General features: G+C 35.1%; 1 protein-coding gene across 3 annotated transcripts in view; it reads right to left on the reverse strand.

The window, feature by feature from the left end:
• Window positions 1-20,198, reverse strand: part of REV3L (REV3 like, DNA directed polymerase zeta catalytic subunit) — a 250,866-nt gene that overhangs the window by 129,774 nt on the left and 100,894 nt on the right. For all 3 annotated transcript variants that reach the window (XM_027848601.1, XM_027848602.1, XM_027848603.1), the window contains exons 2-4: window positions 13,886-14,075; window positions 7,124-7,198; window positions 4,219-4,379 (exon numbers count right to left, since the gene is read on the reverse strand). In XM_027848601.1, the coding sequence (XP_027704402.1) occupies window positions 4,219-4,379; window positions 7,124-7,198; window positions 13,886-14,075 (426 nt within the window). The remainder of the gene's footprint in view (window positions 1-4,218; window positions 4,380-7,123; window positions 7,199-13,885; window positions 14,076-20,198) is intronic.

Consider the following 20,198-nt stretch of genomic DNA (forward strand, 5'->3'; position numbering starts at 1 on the left):
ATATTTCCCACAAGTCTTACCATCATCTTTCCAAGTCTTTATATTTCTTTGCTACTATGACATTTTAAATGAAATATTTGACAAACTGATAAAGACTACACCATGGACTCCTTTAAGGAATCTTCCACTCTGTGGATAATGATCTTTCACGAATAAAAGGACAATATTTTGTTGGCTCTACAAGTATCTATGTCAATTGTCACTCAGTATGAAAATATGTTCTTTTCCTTAATTATGTTCTATGTGTGTTTTATTAAATTTTATTAAATTATTTATTAAAAGGCTAAAATATACATATGAGGCACTTTAAAAACATTATTGAAGGAATAAGCAACAAGTATAAAAAAGGGCTATAAAGTGTCTGAATTTGGACATTACCATATCTTTTAGAAAATTCACATTATAGGTACGTAAGAATACAATTTCTATTAAATAATCTATTTTGTCTAAGTATTTCTTAAAAATTCATTTTAGCTAATCCATAGCAAAACAAATTGATTTTATCTTATATCTGGATTTCAATTAAATTCAGTCCAACAAACACTTATTAAAGTGCCTACCTCGTGCAAGGCTCTAGTAGGCAATAGGGAATACAAAGATAAAATGAAACAACCCTACCATCCTAGAACTTACATTCTAATGTTCAGATACTACTAATTACCTAAAACATAAGAATATGCATATTTTCATAATTTAACCTGAAAACATTAATTTTATTTTGAAATGATTTTCTTAATCATGCAGGGTTCTACATAGAACAAATTTCAATGATGAATTAGAAAAGTTTGCCACAGAGTATATTTTACAATTTTCAATCAAAATGACAGGAATACAGGGCTATCATAAAACTCAATTCATTCTGTGTCTGAGTTCCCCTGCAAAATTTCAAAATGTGTCATTTCCAAAAAGTAACTGTGATAGAATTCAACAATAATAACAACCAAACTAACAGTAATTTACCACTTTATTTAGGGTAATAAACCAATACAAAGGGTCCAATTTCGTGTACATGCAACTTAAACCTCACTTCCCTCCTTTAACATCTTTAACCTCTATATCATTTGAATCTTCCCTTATATATTTTAAACATATATGTTTCCTTTATCTCAAAAAACAAAAAGAAAAACATCGTTGGACTATATTAATTTTTCCTTCTACCTACCACATCATTTCTATCATTCATGATTAAACTTCTTCAATGATTTATCAACATTTAATACCTCACATTATTCACTGTCTCTTTAACTGTCTATAATTTGCTTTCTTTTTTAATTATTAGTCTTCACTGATAATATTTTAAAATGAAGAAGCAGCCTGGTGTTGTGGTTAGAGAGGTTAAGTTCAAATCCAGCTTCTGACATGTACTGGTTACGTAAACTTAATCATGAAACCTTTCACTGCCCAAAGGAACTCTTAAAAAAGAAACCCAAAACACCTTTCCCCCCCGCAATTATCAAACATTAATTTTTTCCCCTCCCACTCCTCCTGAAGATACAAAAGAAAACCTTTTAAATAAAACATTCCCATACTGCCTATGTCCAAAAAATATGTGTGTATTATTCTGTGTACATCACCTCTGAGTCAGAAGGTAGGATAGCACAGCTCAAACGTCTTCTGGAATCATAACTGATCATTGTGTTGAAGTCTAATGTCTTTTAAATTACTTATTTACAATGTTTGTTTCTGTAGCATAAATTATCATCCAGGTTCTGTTCACTTCAGTCTGTATCAGTTCTACAATTTGCTTTCAATATTTAAGACTCCATTCATTCAAGTGGCTCTCTCAAATTACCAATGATCTCTCATCCATGGTCTCTTCCACTGCTAATCCATCTTGAGAGTTAGAGTTAGCATTAATAACCAGACTGTCTTCATGAAAATCTTCCTTAGCTTCTAGGCCACTATATTCTCTCAGAGATCTTGTTTGATGGCATTTCTTCTGTTACTTTTAGAGTATCCTGAGTATCAGTTCTTCCTCTTTTGCTCTTCTGCATTCCTATTTGCTTCCTTGAGAACCTGATTCATTCTCATGCCTTCAATGATCACCTCTGTAAATTACTCTCAAATTATATTTCCCACAAGTCTTACCATCATCTTTCCAAGTCTTTATATTTCACTGCCTATAAGACATCTTCACTTAGAAATCCAACTAATATCTAAAATGTAGTATTTCCCAAATTAAATTTTTTTCATAAAGATCATCTCTTCTTAACTTTTTTTGAAAAGAAATTTTTTTTTACCTTTTGTTTTTACATCACCTACATTTCCCAGCATATTCCTCCTTGAACCTCTTGTCAGAGAATAATCTCTTATAATAAAGGATAAAAAAAAGAGGAAAAAGAAAAGAGTTGAACAAAACCAACCATTATATTGTAAGTCTAAGAATGTATTCAGTATTTCATACCCATAGACCACAACCTCTGCAAAAAGTGGCGAGAAGTGCCTTCTAATCTCCTTTAAAGCCAAATTTGATCATTAATATTTTGCAGCATTATTTTTATTATTTTGTTCTTGTTCATTTTATTCATATTACTGTTTTCATTGTGTTTGTTGTTTTTTGGGTTCTACCTTCTTAACTTTCAATGGTACATTCTCATAAATCCACCAGACATTGCATCTTCAAATATTATTTTTATTTTAACTCCTTTTCACTTTTCTCTCACAACAACCAACAAATAAGTTCTGAGTACATACTTTATGTTTAGCATTATGCTAGGTACTGTGGACTACATAAAAATCATTAAGAAACATAGTTCCTTTACAATCAAGTTGGTTACACTTAAAAGGAAACATAACTATATATCCCACAAGACAATAAATAGAAAACCTTTGATTTCAAAATCTTATGGAAGTCAGTATACACATAACACCAATCCTATTTAACTTTACCATGAAGTCAAAGACCAATATTATACCATATAACTGCTATTAAACCTCTATTAATGAAAAAGATTTAATTCAATAATATATTTTGTCCATAATACTGTAATGAGAGCTAGAAATAACATAGGATATGCAAAGGTATATTTCAGAAAGTCAGATAAAGGAGTATGAAAATGTAGTTTAGGTGATAATTATGTAGCACTGAGCCAGCACTTCAACAAATAACTAAGTGATAATCCATTTAACAGTATGCCACTGAGATACTGTTGACCACTTGACATAACATCTTTGATCTTTCAGAGTATAAGTTAACTATGTATGTACATAATATGTGTAAAAGGAATTAGAAAATTTCATACTGGGTAACTTTAATATTTTTAGTGAAGCAGAAGTTGAAATTATCCAGCAAAAGTTAGAATAGGGGAGGTGGAATCTAGTGACTTGAAGAAGGGAACAGACCAGAAATGGCCATTACCAAGAATGAGGACAGGAGTAGACAGAGATGAATAAAAAGACAGTCAATTAGCAGTAACAGCAAGGTTGAAGTTATAGAGCATGAATTTGTACTGCGCCAATTCTGCACTGTTATGTCTTCAATTCAACTTAATTTAATTCAGTGCTATTCAACTGAAAAAACATTTTAGGCACCTGCTAAATTCTAGGGATACAAGGATGGAAACAAAATACCCTTTGTCCTCAAAGATCTTACTTTTTATTGGAAAGAAACAACATGCACAAAGATAAATAAATACAAAACATATAAAATAAAGTAAATATAAAGAAATTTCAGTGGGGGAGTAATCCAATGGGGGAATTAGGAAAATTTTCTTATTGGAAGTGGCATTTGAACTGAGCTTTGAAGGGTTCTCTTGTAGCACTCTTAATGCCCTGAAATGGCCTCTCTCTCTTCCCTATCAATTCAGGCCCTGAATTTTCAAAATCCAGTTAACAACTCATGTCTTCCAGGATGCTTTCCTTGATTAAGAACCTCTAACTTCAACTACTCTTTTATTCATTTACTCAGTTTGTACTGTATTATTTTCTGCTGATATATTATGCAAAGATTACATTTTATAGCATATATTTTGTGTACCCAAATAAACTGTAGGCCCCTTAAGGACAAGAACAATAGTGACTGTTTATTTTGAATGCTTTGGGGCCTACTACTTAGTATGATACTTGTTGAAAGCAGCAAAACTAATATACAGACAGACATTTTATTATTTCTAAGCTATTTCCATAGTCCTTCTGCTTTTATGGCAAAGACTGTCATAGAGAAACACAAAAGTTTAAAAACTTTATAAACAGAATTTAAATTTAGGAAATCAATCTTACTTTTTCTTTTCACTTTCCGGAACCTGACAGCAGCCAGGTTAATTAAATTCATTCCATATAGATTGTAGTCAATGAAGAGTTGGAGGAGGTAGGGAATATGCGCTTCATGAGGCTGGTAATATTTATTCATTATGGCTCCACTTTGCAAAAGCTCACATATCCTGAAGTGAAGAATAAAATACTGATTTATAGCAGAGAAGCACTGAGTTGTAGATTCAGACCTAGATGAAATCTTAACAATCATCTCATACAACTCTCTTATTTTGTAGATGAGGTAACTGAAGCCAAGGAAGATTGAGTGATTTGCTCAAAATCCTACATTCAATAAAGAGGAAAACTGGGATTCAAACCCAAGCTCTCCGTTTCTAAATTCAGTGTTCTTTGCACTTCCTTCTTATCCTACAATAACAGAGTTGGAAGATACCTCAGAGATTATCCTGTTCAATCCATACCTGAATAGAAATCCAAAGGAATTATATCATTTGTTTTAGCAATGGAGCAATTATGCAAATTAAGAAAAATGAATATAGTACACTGGCAATCAATGTTTTTTTTAAAACATTTTACTATTTTTATTTAATCAAAAGTGAAACCTTATTGAACAAAATAACTGGCCTTCTCTGAAATGAGCTCTATACTTCAAAGGACACAATCACTCAGTTTTTTACAAAATTTAATGTGTATTTTATGTATGACACTGCAAAGATTACATAGAAAGCATGAAAGAATGACAAAAACACTCAGCCGATGTTATTTGTTATTTTCACCTAATAGATTTTGCTTTGGAAGAATCTGAACAAATGTGTTTAGCTCGGCTAACTCAAAAAGTATTTCCTTCCTTAATTTAAGAATTAATAAAATCCTTTAAAAATGACTTAATAATGAAACTTATATTTAGAAATAGTATAGGATAGAGAACTGGCCCTGAAGTCAGGAGGACCTGAGTTTAAATCCGGCCTCAGACCAAACACTTGACACATACTAGCTGTGTGACCTTGGGCAAGTCACTTAACCCCAATTGCCTCACTTAAAAAAAAAGAAAAGAAAAGAAATAGTATAAACACCAGAGCTAACAAAAAGGGAAATGGTCCAACCTTAAAAAGACTACTATTACCTTTCTTGTCTCAAAGTAATTTGATCTGAATAGTTTTGTTTACAAAAAAAAAAAAATTAAGCACTCAAAAGATACACATAACATCACTTAACTCCAGAAGTTATTTATAACAAATTAAACGTTATATAATACTGGTATTAAAGAAAGTATTAAAGAAAAAATTTGTTCCATGAACCACTTTGGCAGGGCAAAAGAATACCTATCCCTCCCACCCGCTTCCATACCTCATTTCCAGTTGCCTCTGAGGGAGAAATAAAAAATCCTCACCATTTTAAAGGGGAAAATAGCTTCCATTTACATTTTTTAAATAAAGCTTTTTTTTGGTTAGATATCAAATAAGGAATATTTAATAAGAATTAAATTTACAAATTCACGCCAGGAAATATAGTCAAAACTGTTATTAAAAATATAAACTAGTTTAATACCAGTCTAGAAGACTTTGTGACTTACTTCTTGGACCTAAAGATCACCCAGAGAACTAGAGCTCTAGTTCAAAGTTTCAGAAATGGTGAACATCTACTACACTGAAAAGACTACAATGAAGATAAGCTAAAGAGCAGAAATGACTTTCAAGAGGCATGGGCCCGTTCATTCTAAGTTAACTTCAAGGCTGGTCCTTTAGGCTTATTTTGAGAAACATCAGGTATAAAGGCTAGAAAAACCTATTCTAAAATTTAAGAATAGAAAATTGAATTAGTATTTGGAGTAAACAACAAAGAGATGGTAATTTTATTAACATGACTAATCCTATTTATCTCAAATTCTCTCCATTTTTTAAAGTGGGCAAGCACTGGATTATTGGTACTTGAACACTATTGCATGTATTCCATTAGACTGAGCTACTTGAGAATAAGAGACTGTTTTTTTGCTTTTCTTTATATCCCAAGCACTTAAAGTGCTTGGCACACAGTAAGAACTTAATAAATGCTAGTTGACTGGTTATTATGTATTTATAGATGTAAGATCAGCAATATATAAAATGACATACAAATTTATTAAGTATTGCTATTCATTAGTCATGACATAAAGTATATGGTCTTCCTTTTGTATTTTATTATTATTAATGTTAATGAGACATAGCTTGGCATAGTGGATAGTGCTAGATTTGGCATCAGTTAGTCAATAACCATTTACTGAGTATCATCTATGTGCCAGGTACTGTGCTAAGCACTTGGAATACAAAGAAAGGTAAAACAATCCCCACTCTCAAGGACAACCTAATAGGAAGAGGTAACATGCAAACAACTATATATAAATAAGCTATATAGAGGATAAATGGGAAATAATCAACAGAGATAAAGCACTAGAATTAAGGGGGATTGAGAACAATTTGTCATAGAAGATGGGATTTTATCTAGGGTTTTAAAGGAAGCCAGGGAAGCCAGGAGGTGGCGATGAGAAGGAAAGTATTTTATGCATGGGAAATAGCCACTAAAAACGCCTGGAGTTCAAAGGAGGTCTTGAAACAGCAAAGATACCAATGTGATTGGATGGCAGAATACATGGTACATGGGGATGAACCAGGTATAAGCAGATTGGAAAGGTGGCAGAAAGCCAGGTTGTTAAGAGCTTAAAAAGGTTTAAATCCTGCCTATGATACTACCTTTGTGACCATGGGCACCTCACTTAACTTCTTCTGAACTTCAAACTCTCCAAGATTACAAGCTCTAATCAGATTGACATATGATTCAGTGGGAAAAGTTCCCATATGAACAAAGTAACAGCTCCTTGATGCGTTAATACTTTATTATTATCAAAACTATCTAGTTTCTAATTTCACTATTTCTGTACCTTTTCACCATTGCAGGATTATAAAGATAAATCTTCATAAAGTGTCTCTCCTTCTCATGATAACCATAAAAAGGCCTGAAATAGAAGAAAAAAGACATGCAAATTATTCTCATTATAAAATAATGAAGAAATATGCTTATCACACTAGGAAAGCTTTATTCTTCCCAAATTCCTTTCCTGACAGTGTAATAGACTTAATGAAGCCTTCCAGTTAAGTATCAAATTTACCAAATCCAGGGGGCAGCAGCTAAATGGCACAGTGGAGAAAGCTCTGGCCTTGGAGTCAGGAGGACCTGGGTTCGAATCCGACCTCAGACACTTGACATTTACTAGCTGCGTGACCCTGGGCAAGTCACTTAAACCTGACTGCCTCACATACATTTTTTTTTTTTTACCAAATCCATAAATATTTTGTTAGTATGGACCACATTGGTGGCAAAGTAAACTTTAAAAACTTTATTCCTAGCATACTATATAACAAGAACTATTGACGGTATACTTCTACAGTACATATAATTTTATAAGTACACCCACACAAGATTCAAACTAACAAATTATTATAAAGAAATATTCAAATTTGGCTACTTGTATACTTTGTTCCTGGTTCTACTACTTACTATTTGGACTTTTCCACCTCCCTCCCAGTAGCCTTCTCACCCTGGGGATGTCACTACCCTTTAGCCTTCTTTTCTGATTGGTAAATCCCTGGCATGGACTTACATTTCATGGAGTGTTCAGGCCATGTTTTATTCCGGGCTCCACTCCTTACTCTCTGGACTTTTTTACCTTCTCCCCAACAGTCTTTGCCCTTTTCCTTCTTCAATCCACTGCTCTTTCCCATATTCTCCAGCTCCTTTTTATGTGTTATCTTCTTCTATTAGAATGTAAGCTTCTTAAGGGAAGACACTCTTTATTGCTTTTTTTATATTCCCAGTGCTCAGCACAGTGCTTGGAACAAAGTTAAACATTTAACAAATTGTAATCTATCTGTATTAGCACCTCTCTATATGTGCCTTTGATCCAATATCCTTCTGTTGTGCTCAGGAGATTGCAACTTCAAGAATGCCTCCTCTCTCAAATCTTTAACCTCTCCCTCTACTGCTTTCTTTCCTACTCCAATCAATCAATAAACATTTATTAAGCACCTACTATGTGCCAGGCATTGTGCTAAGCACTGAGGATACAGAGAAAGAGGCAAAAGATAGTCCCTGCCCTCAAGAAGCTTATAATCTCACGAAGGAGATAACATACAAACAAATATATACAAAGCAAACTATATACAAGATAAACATGTCTAAGTGTTCCAATCCTTCTAAAATCTTCATTAGACCCTAACAATATCTGTAAGCTATTGTCCTATAGTTCTGCTGCTCATAGTCAAAAACCCAGAAACGGTTGTTTATACCCATTGCTTCTACTTTCTCTCTTCTCACTACTCAACCTTTTACCATCTGACTTCTGACTTCATCACTGAAGTGAAATTATTCTTGGTTGTAAGTCTGTATCTTTTTACCTTGTATTTTACTATAACATTGTATTTCAACATTTTTTTCTCCACTGGGGTAGCTGCTGTGTATCTTGTATGATTCTAACTGTACTTTTTCGGTACTTGATCTTTTTCTTTATCATTTCTTGCATTATTTTTTTCCCTGTGATATGGAAACTCTGAATTTTGGATGATATTCCTGGGGGTTTTCATTTGAGATTTTGTCCAAGAACTGGTAGATTCTTTCTAATTTTGTCTTCTAGTTCTAAAAATACATCAATTTCATATAATTTCTTAAAATAAAGTGTCCAGGCATTTCGTGAGAGATGTTAGGAAAGTGTAAACAATAGGACTTGGTAATACATTGGATAAAGGGGGTGAGAGAGAGTAAGTAGTTGAGGATGACTCCTAAATTATGAGCCCGAGTAATTGGGAAGATAGTGGTGCCCTCAACAGTAATAGCTAAAAAAAAAGTTGAGAAGAGAGAAGGTCTGGAGGGTGAAGGACAATAAATTCAGTTCTGGACATGTTGAGATTAAGATGTCTACAGATCTTCCATTTCAATAGACAGCTGGAGATGGAGACTGGAAGTTAGGAAAGAGGTAAGGGGTGGAAAAACAGATTTGGGAATCATCTTCTTTGAGATGATAATTAACTCCATGGGAAATGATGAAATCTCCAAGCAAAATAGTATAAGCAGAGGAGAAGAGAGGAGAAGAAAGGAAAGAAGAGGGGAAAGGAGGGGAAGGGGAGAAAAGAGGAAGAGGAAGGGAGAGGTCAGGTTTTAGGTCAGAGCCTTGGAGATACCTACAGTTAGCAGATGCAACCTAAATGAAGAATGAGCAAAAGAGACTATATCAAGGATAAGAGAGTGATGGAGAGTGTCAAAAGGTGAAGAAAAAGTTGATTAGTGTGAGAACTGAGAAAAGGCCTTAGGTTTATTAATTTAAAGATTAATGGAAATTTTGGAGAGAGTATTTGAATGATGAGGTCTGAGTTCAGAAGCCATACTACAAAGAATAAAAAAGAGAGTGACAAGTGGAGGCACTTATCATAAATGGCTTTCTGAAGGAGTTGGGCCATGAAAAGAAAGAGAGATACAAGGTGACAGCCATAAGGGAAGCATTCAATGAGGGTTTTTTTAAGGACAATGTGTAGACATGTGCACACTTGTAAGCAGCAGGGAGACAGCCAGTAGACTAGCAGAGACTTAAGATTAGAGAGAGAGGCTGTAGATAATACAGGGGGCAATCTTCGGGAGAAGAATGGATGGAATGGGATCATTAGTATACATCTTGCCTCTTTATTTGAGATAGGGGTGATGGAGAAGAGTGGCAGAAAGTATCTTACACACGTGAGATGAGGGATGAAGTAAATGGTATCTCAGTGAAAGGCCTCAATTTTTTTTTTCCCCAGTGAAGTATGAGATAAAATTCTCAGCTAGGATGGGGTGGGGTGGGTGGGAGAGGGAAAAATTTGCGGTTTGAGGAAAATGAAAAGGTCTGGAGGAAGGATATTATGATGAGTGGATAATGAACAGATGAGGGAAGTATAAAAGAATTGCCTTGCTTGCAGTGAGTACTCAGTTGAGATTATGTAACATAAAACTTGTAGCAGACCCAGTCATCATGATTTCATGATTTTCTCCAGTTTCATTCAGTAGCATGTGTGAGTAAAGGTAGAATATGGCAGGAATAATCCTGCCCTTGGCAAGACAAGATTGGTGATAGAATAAGGGGTCAAGGCACTCAAGAAAAGAGGGTAGAGTTGAACTGGCTCATCAAAGGGCCAAGATGTGGAAGGAAACAGAGTATAAACACTGCAAGGGTAATGGCTTGGGAGAGAACTGAAGAGCTGAGAGATTGGAGGTCATATGGAAGACAAGAACAGATCACAAAGTGGTCATAAGGTAGAGGGAAAGATGATAAAAAACTATGATCAGATAGAGGAATTTCAGAGTTCATGAACATGGAAATGGAACACTTGTGAGTGATAGCAAAATCAAGGGTATAACCAAGATTGTGTACAGCTAAGATAAAATGAAGGAGTGGGTCATGGGAAATTTCTAAGTTGAGGAACAAAGAAATTAGTGTTTGAGGGAATATCAACATGTATACTGAAATCCCTTAGTATGGAGACAGGAGTTGGGGAGAAGAAAAAGACTATGTGCCAGGCACTGTGCTAAACTTCAAGGCTTCAAAAACAAGCAAGCAAGACAGTCCCTGCCATCAAGGAGCTTATATTCTAATGGGGGAGGGGGAAAACTGCCCATAAAGAGCTTCTAGAAAGGGGATGTGTATCTCTGTGTGTAGCTCTTGGAAGGGCTGGTGGATGACATAGAGATAGAAAGTGTCACTAAGATCTGGCCCTTGAAAGATAAGGCATTGAAATCATAAGGAAGGAAGAATGAGAGAGTCTTGAAGGTTGGAGAGAATAGCCACCAGAATTTCATTTGAGTGATAAACACGGATTCAATCAACCTCAAAAGAGAGGTTACTGAATGATAGTGGCAGAAGGAAAGCCTGTGAGTGGCAATGGGGAGAAAAGAACACTGTCTCCTCTGTCATGACCAGTGAATTAGGGAATATGAATGAAAGAGCAATCAGGAAAGGGTGGCCAGGTATGCTGGCCTTCAATATGGAGACAGGTTTCAGTGAATGCAAAAAGATGGAAGGAATGAGAAAGGAAAAGGATTAAAATGAAAAATTAAAATTAAATGGAACAGGCATTCCAGAAAGCACAGTGGAAGGGGTAGGTAAATCTTAAGTGGGATGTTGGAGGTGTTTTACATTGAGGGGGATGGGAAGAAGGGAGCAGACAGTGGAGGATGGGGAACAGGGTTTCTACAATGACATTTTAAGAGTTCAGAATCACTGGGAGGGAGAGGCTACGAAAGTGTGGGAACATGTTAATCACTGATGATTGACAATCTTTAAGTCTTTCCATATGATTACAAGTAATTATGCATGTCAATTCATTTAAGTCAAGCCCATAAAGTCATTTCAAGGATCTAAACATATACCATGAGTAAAAAGGAAAAGGAATCATAGGAACATGGCTGTACACTTAGAAGAGTATTCTTAAAACCTTTTGCCATTCATCTCCACCTCCAGGTCTGATAGCCTTATCTTACAAGGACCAGACCTCAATGACACTTCCTGTCTCCATATCTCCCCCTCCCCCAAACCACACACAGAGATATACATCCTCTTTCTAGAACCTCTTTATGGGCAGTTTTCCCCCTTCCCCATTAGAATGTAAGCTCCTTGAAGGCAAGGACTGTCTTGCTTGCTTGTTTTTGTAGCCGTGGGGCTTAGCACAGTGCCTGGCACATAGTAAATGTTTAATAAATGCTCTGGCTGTCATTCTATCTATCATTCTTTACTCCTGACCTATACTTTAGAAAATATTTTTTGCTGTCTTCCCCTATGCCCACTTTCCTTTGAAGTCAGTGAGTAACCAAGCACATACTGCCCTAATTTGGAGGGTCTTATTTAGCATTTCATAAAATTTCTCTATCTCTTCATCTTTTGCAATGAGGGAAGAAAGGGTTATATAAAGTACAATTATTTTCAAGATGGTCCTTCTTGAAAACATTTATCATGAGCAATGCCATGCAAGATAACTAAATGTCCCATGAAATGAAATTTCTTGGTGCCTTATGAAGGACAATAAAATCAACTCCACCAACTCCTTTGTTTGCTTCTCCTAGAAGAACCTGGCGTTACCCTTCTGTTTAGCTACATTATCCCTTTGCCTTCTGGTTTTGTTTATAGAAAAAACCAGATTGATGTGACTCAGTTCCTCTGACAGTATCACTGTTGCTTACTGGTGTGGTAGTTTGCTAGGCTAGTCCTTGGAAAGCAGACATAATCTGTGGCGTGGACCATACTGCTTACCGTTCTAGAATGGTAAAATCTGCCTACATTTGTGCTCTGTTGACAAAGTCTTTGAGAAACTAGGTTCACTTCCACTTCACAATGAGTTACAGTATCACAGGTTTAGAACCCAAAGAGATCTGAGAGGTTATCAAGTCCAAACCTTCATTTTATAGATGAGGAAACAAAGACCCTACGGGATTAAATGATTTGCCCAGGGTTACAGAAGTAGTACACATCTAAGGCAGATTCAAACCAAAGTCTCCCGAATCTCAGTACAGTGTTATAGAAGGGATAACTCATGTTCATAAATAAGTATGACACAAGGTAGAATGTGGTAAAGTTATCTGTGTTCTACCACTCCCTAATGCCTATCCTCTGCCCTTTCCTTTGTGTTATTCCTTCTGGAATTTGCATTACATCATCAACAAATCTCTGTTCAGTCTAGACCTCTTCTTCCCACAACCTTTCCATCTCTTTGTACCAACTGAAACTTTGCTTTCTCTAGAAGATATATGCTCTCTGGCCACCTTCTCCAGTATTAAATATTTCTTCCCTCATACCAACAAAACATCAGGTACTAGGAAAAACAGACATACTTCTTACTTATCAATGGTACTTCTAGATCCTTCCTTTGTCATCATTCCTAAGCAGAAGTCTCATTCTTTCAGGTTCATTGCATCTGTTGATACCACATTGCATAGATCCTTGTTACAAGACACCCATCAGCCTTCAGGACATTCTGCCTAATTTTCAAGGAGTTCGGAATCTGGTTCAGTCTTCCTCTCCTCTTTCTCTCTTCTAATTTGCTTCTTCATTCTATCTTAGCTTTCCACAGGGATGATTACAGCTTAGAAATGAGGCCAGCAATCTATGGCCAGTCCTCTCACCCAGTTTGCTAGCTAAAAAAATTCTGAGTTTTTAAACTAAGTTTTATTATATCTAAAAATGTAAAAACTATTCTTAGCTCATAGACATATAAAAACAAGAGGTGTGCTGGATTTGTCTCTCATTGTTTGTCTACCCTTGGTCTTAGATCTCATTATCACTTATAACAGTGCTACGTCCTTGATTCTAAAATTCCCCTCTCTCATCATAATTTCCTATCCTTTCTTATCTCTTCCTGTCTCCTAAATTAATTTTTAATTGTCATAGTGATCTCCAGTCCCTCTATGCCTCCTTGTTATCTCAGTCTGTCACTCCTCCTCTGTCTTCACTTTTCTCTACTCATTAGTCTTGATCCTATGATGGACTAATTCAATTGTACATTCTCCTTTACCTGTGGAACCCCTTACTCCTTGTCATACTGCTAATTATGAATATAACTTTCTCTTTGTGTAAAATTGACATAAAATAAGTCAATGGAAGACTAAAAAAAAATGTCCAACATATACTTACATTCCAGATACTAATGACACTTTGAACACATGCTGAACAGTGGAAGATGGGTTGCCTAAAGCCACATTAAGTGCTCTGTCTATACTGAATGCCATTTGACGGAGATATCTTTCTGGCTGCTGTCCACATCCATCATATGGCACATAGAGGTAAGGAAAGATGCCATGTAAATGAAGACAAGTCTTCTGACCTAAGATGAAAAACAGTAAGAAAAAACATGTTTTAGTTATGGAAAACTTCAAAGATCCTAGTAGCAGAATTTTGATGACCATGTCATTCAAAGCAGACAGTGAGATACAAGTGCAAAGTGAATTAGTTCACAGTTGTGACATGTGCCACCTGTGTATTTCATAACATAGTACAGGGCTTAAAACCTCCCAAAACACAGAATTTAAGAGATGGAAGGTATCACAGTGGTCACCTAGCGCAACCCATACACAAATAATTACCCTCTACAACACACTCAACATATGGACATCCAGATTCTATTTGAAGATGTCCAGTGAGGAGAAATTCAATACATTTTGAAGCAGCCTATTCTACTTTTGGATAGCTCTAATTTATTAGGAAGTTTTCCTGACATCAAAATTAAATTTTGACTTTTTGTGTCTTCCTCTACCTATCATTCCTATTTCTGTCTTCAAGGGTCAAATAGAATGAGTCTAAATCCCTCCTCCATGTGACGACCACTCAAATACTTGAAGATGGCTCTCACATTCCCTTTGATCTTTTCTCTGCTCTAGGCTAACTACCTGTGGTTCCTTCAGCTGATCGTCATGTGACACAGAATCAACTTACTTCACCATTATGAATGTTCTTCTCTGGATGTTTTCCAGCTTATCAGTGTACAAGTGAAAAATTCAGAAAGGTAGTTATAGTTTGGAAAAATAATTGCTCATGGTTTAGCCCTAGTAAAACAATTTAAAAGTATTTTTGTACTCCTCCCCCAATACTATTACCTAGACCAGTACAATGCACATAGCAGACACTTAAAAAATAACTTAATATATAATTATCTTAGAGTAAATGTTCTAAAATTGAATTGGGAAAACAGGAATGAAAAATGAAAAACCATAAAAACAAAAAACCAGGTATCCTTTGTTAGTGGGCAATGTAACACAGAATTTTGCTTTCACAGAACTGAGAAGTTGGGAGAGCTCAACAGATATTATTGCAAATTCCTCTTACTGAATTTTTTAATGTCTAAATCTAAATCAGGTAATCAAAGAATACATGTTCCCTAGGAAATTGCAAGAAAGTAATTAGAGAGTAAAATACATGGAACAAGAGAAAGAAAAAGACCAGAAGTTGCAAGGTCTCTATGGCAGGATGGCAAAGAAGTAGATCTATTTTACTTCATTTTAGATGGTCCTATAAAAAAGTATAAATGAATGTCATTCCATAAATAAAAGCATTTGAGAAAGCATATCATACAACAGAGATTTTATCCTGTGCACTCAAGCCTGATTTGAATTATCAATTCTGACACACTTCTGCAGAATTATAAGTTGGGCTTCTCTTGGAATAGCTTCAGTTTCCATTTTTAATACCATATATAATATTAATTATTTTAATTGAGAAGAAAATTAACAAGTCATTTGGATTTTTTTTTCAGGTACAAAATGACCATGCTATTGCTGCTTACAATGTATGGAAATTTAAAAATTCTTCACCAGAAAAGACCTCAAATATACAATGAATGAACAAATGAAAAGCATTTATTAAGTGGTTACTATTCACCAAGCATAGTCCTAAAGACTGGGAATACAAATACGTATATGAGACATTCATTTTAAGAAGCTTACATTCTAATGGGGCAAGGTAAGAGTTATAAGAGAATGGTGGCCAAGGAAATGGGAAATCACAGGGAAGGTGAGTGGAGTCCCTGGGATGTTGATTAACAAATACATTCTGGAAGCAATGGTACTACTGATGGTTATAGGTCACAGGCCAAGACAAATGTTGTGGGGTGCAGGCAAGTTGGAAGAAGACGAGTGTAAGGGCTAAAAGCATGTTTTGGTATTCAAGGGACAGAAAGATACAGTGGACTATATGAATTTGTACTCACCAACTTACCAAATGATATACCTCAGCCCCTATCAAAGCTGACTAGATTAGGTATCCCAGTGTGTGTCAGTGTGTACACACATACACATACATTTTTTTTAATGGAAGGTTATTTTAATGTTCTTTTGAAATTTCATTAGAGACACAGCATGATCCTTGTGGACAAGGCACTAATAATTTGATCCAAAAGTAGCTGGCACACTGAGCTATAGAAAAGGAGAAGCTTGATTTGTTTTTTGAGAAGTTGACAAATTATCTACAGCAAGAAAATTAATAAGAGCAAGATGAAAGAGGAAGAGAGTGCAAAAAGAGAGATCAATTAAGAGGTTATTGTAATTTTCCAGGCAAAAAACCTGAACTAGGATCACTGGATCATAGATGAAGAGCTGGAAGGGACCACAAGAACAACCTAGAACAGACCTGCACAACTTGGCAGCAGGTAGGGGCCAAATTAAAACAGGCTAAATTTCTTCAGGCCACAGATAGGTTAGACTAGGGACAGAATGATGATGGTTGGTTGCCGTGGGTCACGTGACAAACAGGAGAGTGCAGTGGCAACCCTACACTTTTTGCAGGCCACCAGAAATTCTTTGGCACACCACAAGTAGTGCACGGACTTCATGTTTTGAAGGTCTGATTTAGAATCATTAACTCTTCTACTTTACAGATGAAGAAGCTTAAACCCAGCGAGGTTAAGGTTAGATGACTTGCCCAATGTCACAGAAGGTAGGCATCAGAGGTAGGATTTGAACTAAAGTATTCCTTCTACAAAGCCAGTGTTCTTTCTATTAAAACATACTGCCTCCAAACTAGTGTTACCTCTAGGTAAGCAAAAAGATAAACACACACATACACGCGAGGTTTGATACATTACGGAGGTGAATGAGAGGGAAAAATCAAAAAAATTATCACTGAAGCTGCCAACCTGAGTAAGTCAGAATCACAGATTTAGAGCTAGAAGTAACCTGAGTGGTCATCATGTACAAACCCTTATTAAGATATAGGAATATCTAACAGATACATGAACGAGCTTTGGCATAGTAATAGAATATCACCATACCATAAAAATGACAAAAATAAAATGAAGAATAACAGAAGGACAGCCCAAATACTGTACTCCGTGAAATCACACTGGTCAGATATTCTTCAGAGAACCTATAGGAGAACACAGGTAAGAATTGTTCAAGATGATAATGTATGGCCTGGTTGGGAGAAGATCACAGATCCATGAAGTATAGAAATATGAAGAATACAAAGAACTAGAAAAATATTTATATAAAGTTATGTAGAGCAAAGAAAGGAGAATGAGAAAAGCAAAATTACTGTAACTATACAAAAAAGTTCATGTTTTTTATTTTATTTTAAAAATAGTACTTTATTTTTTCCCAATTACACGTTAAGACAACTTTTAGCATTCATTTTTACAAGATTTTTTAATTCCAAATTTTTCTCCCTCTCTTCCCTCCCTTCTTCCTAAAATGGTAGGCAATTTCATTGGCTATCATGTAAAACATATTTCCATATTAGCAACAGTTGTGAAAGAAGAAACAGATCAAAAGGGAAAAAAAAAACCCACAAAAAATAATAAAGTAGGTGAAAAAAGTATGCTTTAATCTGCATTCAGAGTCCATGAGTTCTTTATCTGGATGTGGATAGCGTTTTCCTACATAAATCCTTTGTACTTGTTTTGGATCACCAGGTTGCTGAGAAGAGCTGAGTCATTCCTAGTTGATCATCACACAATGTTGCTGATACTGTATACAATGTTTTCCTGGTTCTGCTCACTTCACTTTGCATCAGTTCATACAAGTCTTTCCAGGTTTTTTTGAAATCTGCCTGTTCATCATTTCTTATAGCACAATAGTATTTCATAGTTCTTTTTCTGGATGTGGACAGCACTTTCCGTCATGAGTCCTTTGGAGTTGTTTTGGATCCTTGCATTGCTAAGAAGGGCTAAGTCTCTCAAAGTTAGTCACCACACAATGTGCCTGTTACTGTGTACAATGTTATCCTGGTTCTGCTCACTTCACTCAGCATCAGTTCATACAAGTCTTTCCAGGTTTTTCCTAAGTCTGCCTGCTCATCATTTCTTTCAGCACAACAGCATTTCATCATATTCATATACTACAACTTGTTCAGCCATTCCCCAACTAATGGGCATCCCCTTAATTTCCAATTCTTTGCCACCACAAAAAAGAGTTGCTGTAAATGTTTTCATATATGTGGTTCCTTTTCCCATTTGTATGACCTCTTTGGGATACATCCCTAGAAGTGGTATTGCTGGGTCAAAGGATATGCACATTTTTATATCCCTTTGGGCATAGTTCCAAATTGCTTCCCAGAATGATTGAATCAGTTCATAACTCCACCAATAATGCATTAGTGTTCCAATTTTTTCACATCTTCTCCAACATTTATTATTTTCCTGTTTTGTCATGTTTGCCAATCTGATAGGTGTGATGTGGCACCTCAGATTTGTTTTAATTTGCATTTCTCTAATCAATAGTGATTTAGGGAATTTTTTCATATGACTATAAATAGCTTTAATTTCTTCCTCTGAAAACTGCCTGTTCATATCTTTTGAGCATATATCAATTGGGGAACTACTTGTATTCTTAAAAATTTGACTCAGTTCTATATATATTTTAGAAATTAGGCCTTTACCAGAGACACTGGTTGTAAAAATTCTTTCCCAATTTCTGCTTCCCTCCTAATCTTGGTTGCATTGGTTTTGTTTGTGCAAAAACTTTTCAATTTAATGTAATCAAACCATTTTGCATTTCAAAATGTTCTCTATCTCCTGTTTGGTCATGAATTCTTCTGTTCTCCACATATCTGATAGGTAAACTATTCCTTGCTCCCCCAGTTTGCTTATAGTATCAGCTTTTATATCTAAATTGTGTACCTATTTTGATTTTATTTTGGTGTATGACTCCTGGAAGTCTAAATTACCAGAGTTTGTGTTTTTAAATACAGAAAAAAGGACTGGAAGAGGATAGTACAATTACCTTTATTATTTTGTGTAATGTAAAATTTGCTATGAAACTGGATAAAATCACAAGATTTACATAGAAAAAACAGGACTCCTATCAAAATTGGACAAAAATGGACCTTCTTCACCCCTGATTTTTAAAAAATTATATAAAATAGCTCTCACCAAATCAATTTGGTACTGGAAAAAAGAAAAATAGACCAATGGAATAGAACAGACATCACAGAAAAAGAACCAAATAAACACAGATGGTTAAAGTTTTATAAATCTGCAGACATTAAAAACAAAGAAAGCATTCCAACTACAAATGTTATCAGGGATATGGACAAACAGGTAGATTCATTAATTGCTAGTGGAACTGAAAACCGGTAGAATCTTTTTGGAAAACAAGAAGACATCACAGAATCTCAAAACTGGAAGGAGATATAAGTTGTCACTTTCTTTCTAACACAAGAGTAGTAAAACAATTTGCAAATCTTTTTATAGTAATAAATCAAGCATCCAACAAATTAGTGAAGTTATCCAAAGTTCACATTCAACTGAATTTTGCTTACTTTGCTATTACGTTTAGTGAGAAGAAATCAATATTTCTCCAGACGTTCACAGTGGCATGAAGCTTTCAAACTGTATGCAGCTGGGAAGCCCACACAGGATAGTACATAAACATATATTGTCATATTTATCTTTCCTATCTTGGATTGGAAAAACCTATCTTGGAAAAAACGAAAACTGTTAACAATGTTTTCAAGTAGAATTTCTAAAAAAAATGTTTATTACATCTTAGCCAAAAATAATACCTTTCCTTATAAAGGTTTCTTTAGATTCTCATTTTTAAGCCAGAATGATGAATCATTTTTGGAGTTTTAAGTTTTTAAAAAAGGAACACAATAATTTAAAATCAACAATTTTCTGGTATATTTTGAAAAATGGTCTATACAATGATATTAGCAGCTCATCAACTTAAAGGCAAACTGGCTCAATAATTCTTTAAAACAAGAAAAAAATCTGGCTAGAAAATCTCTGAAGAAAAGTCTACCTTTATCTACTAAGTTACTAATTTACAAGTAAAAATAACAATTGTAAATATAACACAAGGATAAATCACATCAAGATCTACGATTTAAGAACAAGGTCTTAAATTTCATGTTTAGGTTACTAAATGGTTTTTATTTGGAAACTTTTATGATTCAGGGATTGTTTCTTCTACATTCCATTTCCTAAAAGTCCTAACATAGTGCTGGATACAAAGTACAC

Source organism: Vombatus ursinus, unplaced genomic scaffold (genome assembly GCF_900497805.2).
Source record: "Vombatus ursinus unplaced genomic scaffold, bare-nosed wombat genome assembly UNPS02006779.1, whole genome shotgun sequence".
Lineage (NCBI taxonomy): Eukaryota > Metazoa > Chordata > Mammalia > Diprotodontia > Vombatidae > Vombatus > Vombatus ursinus.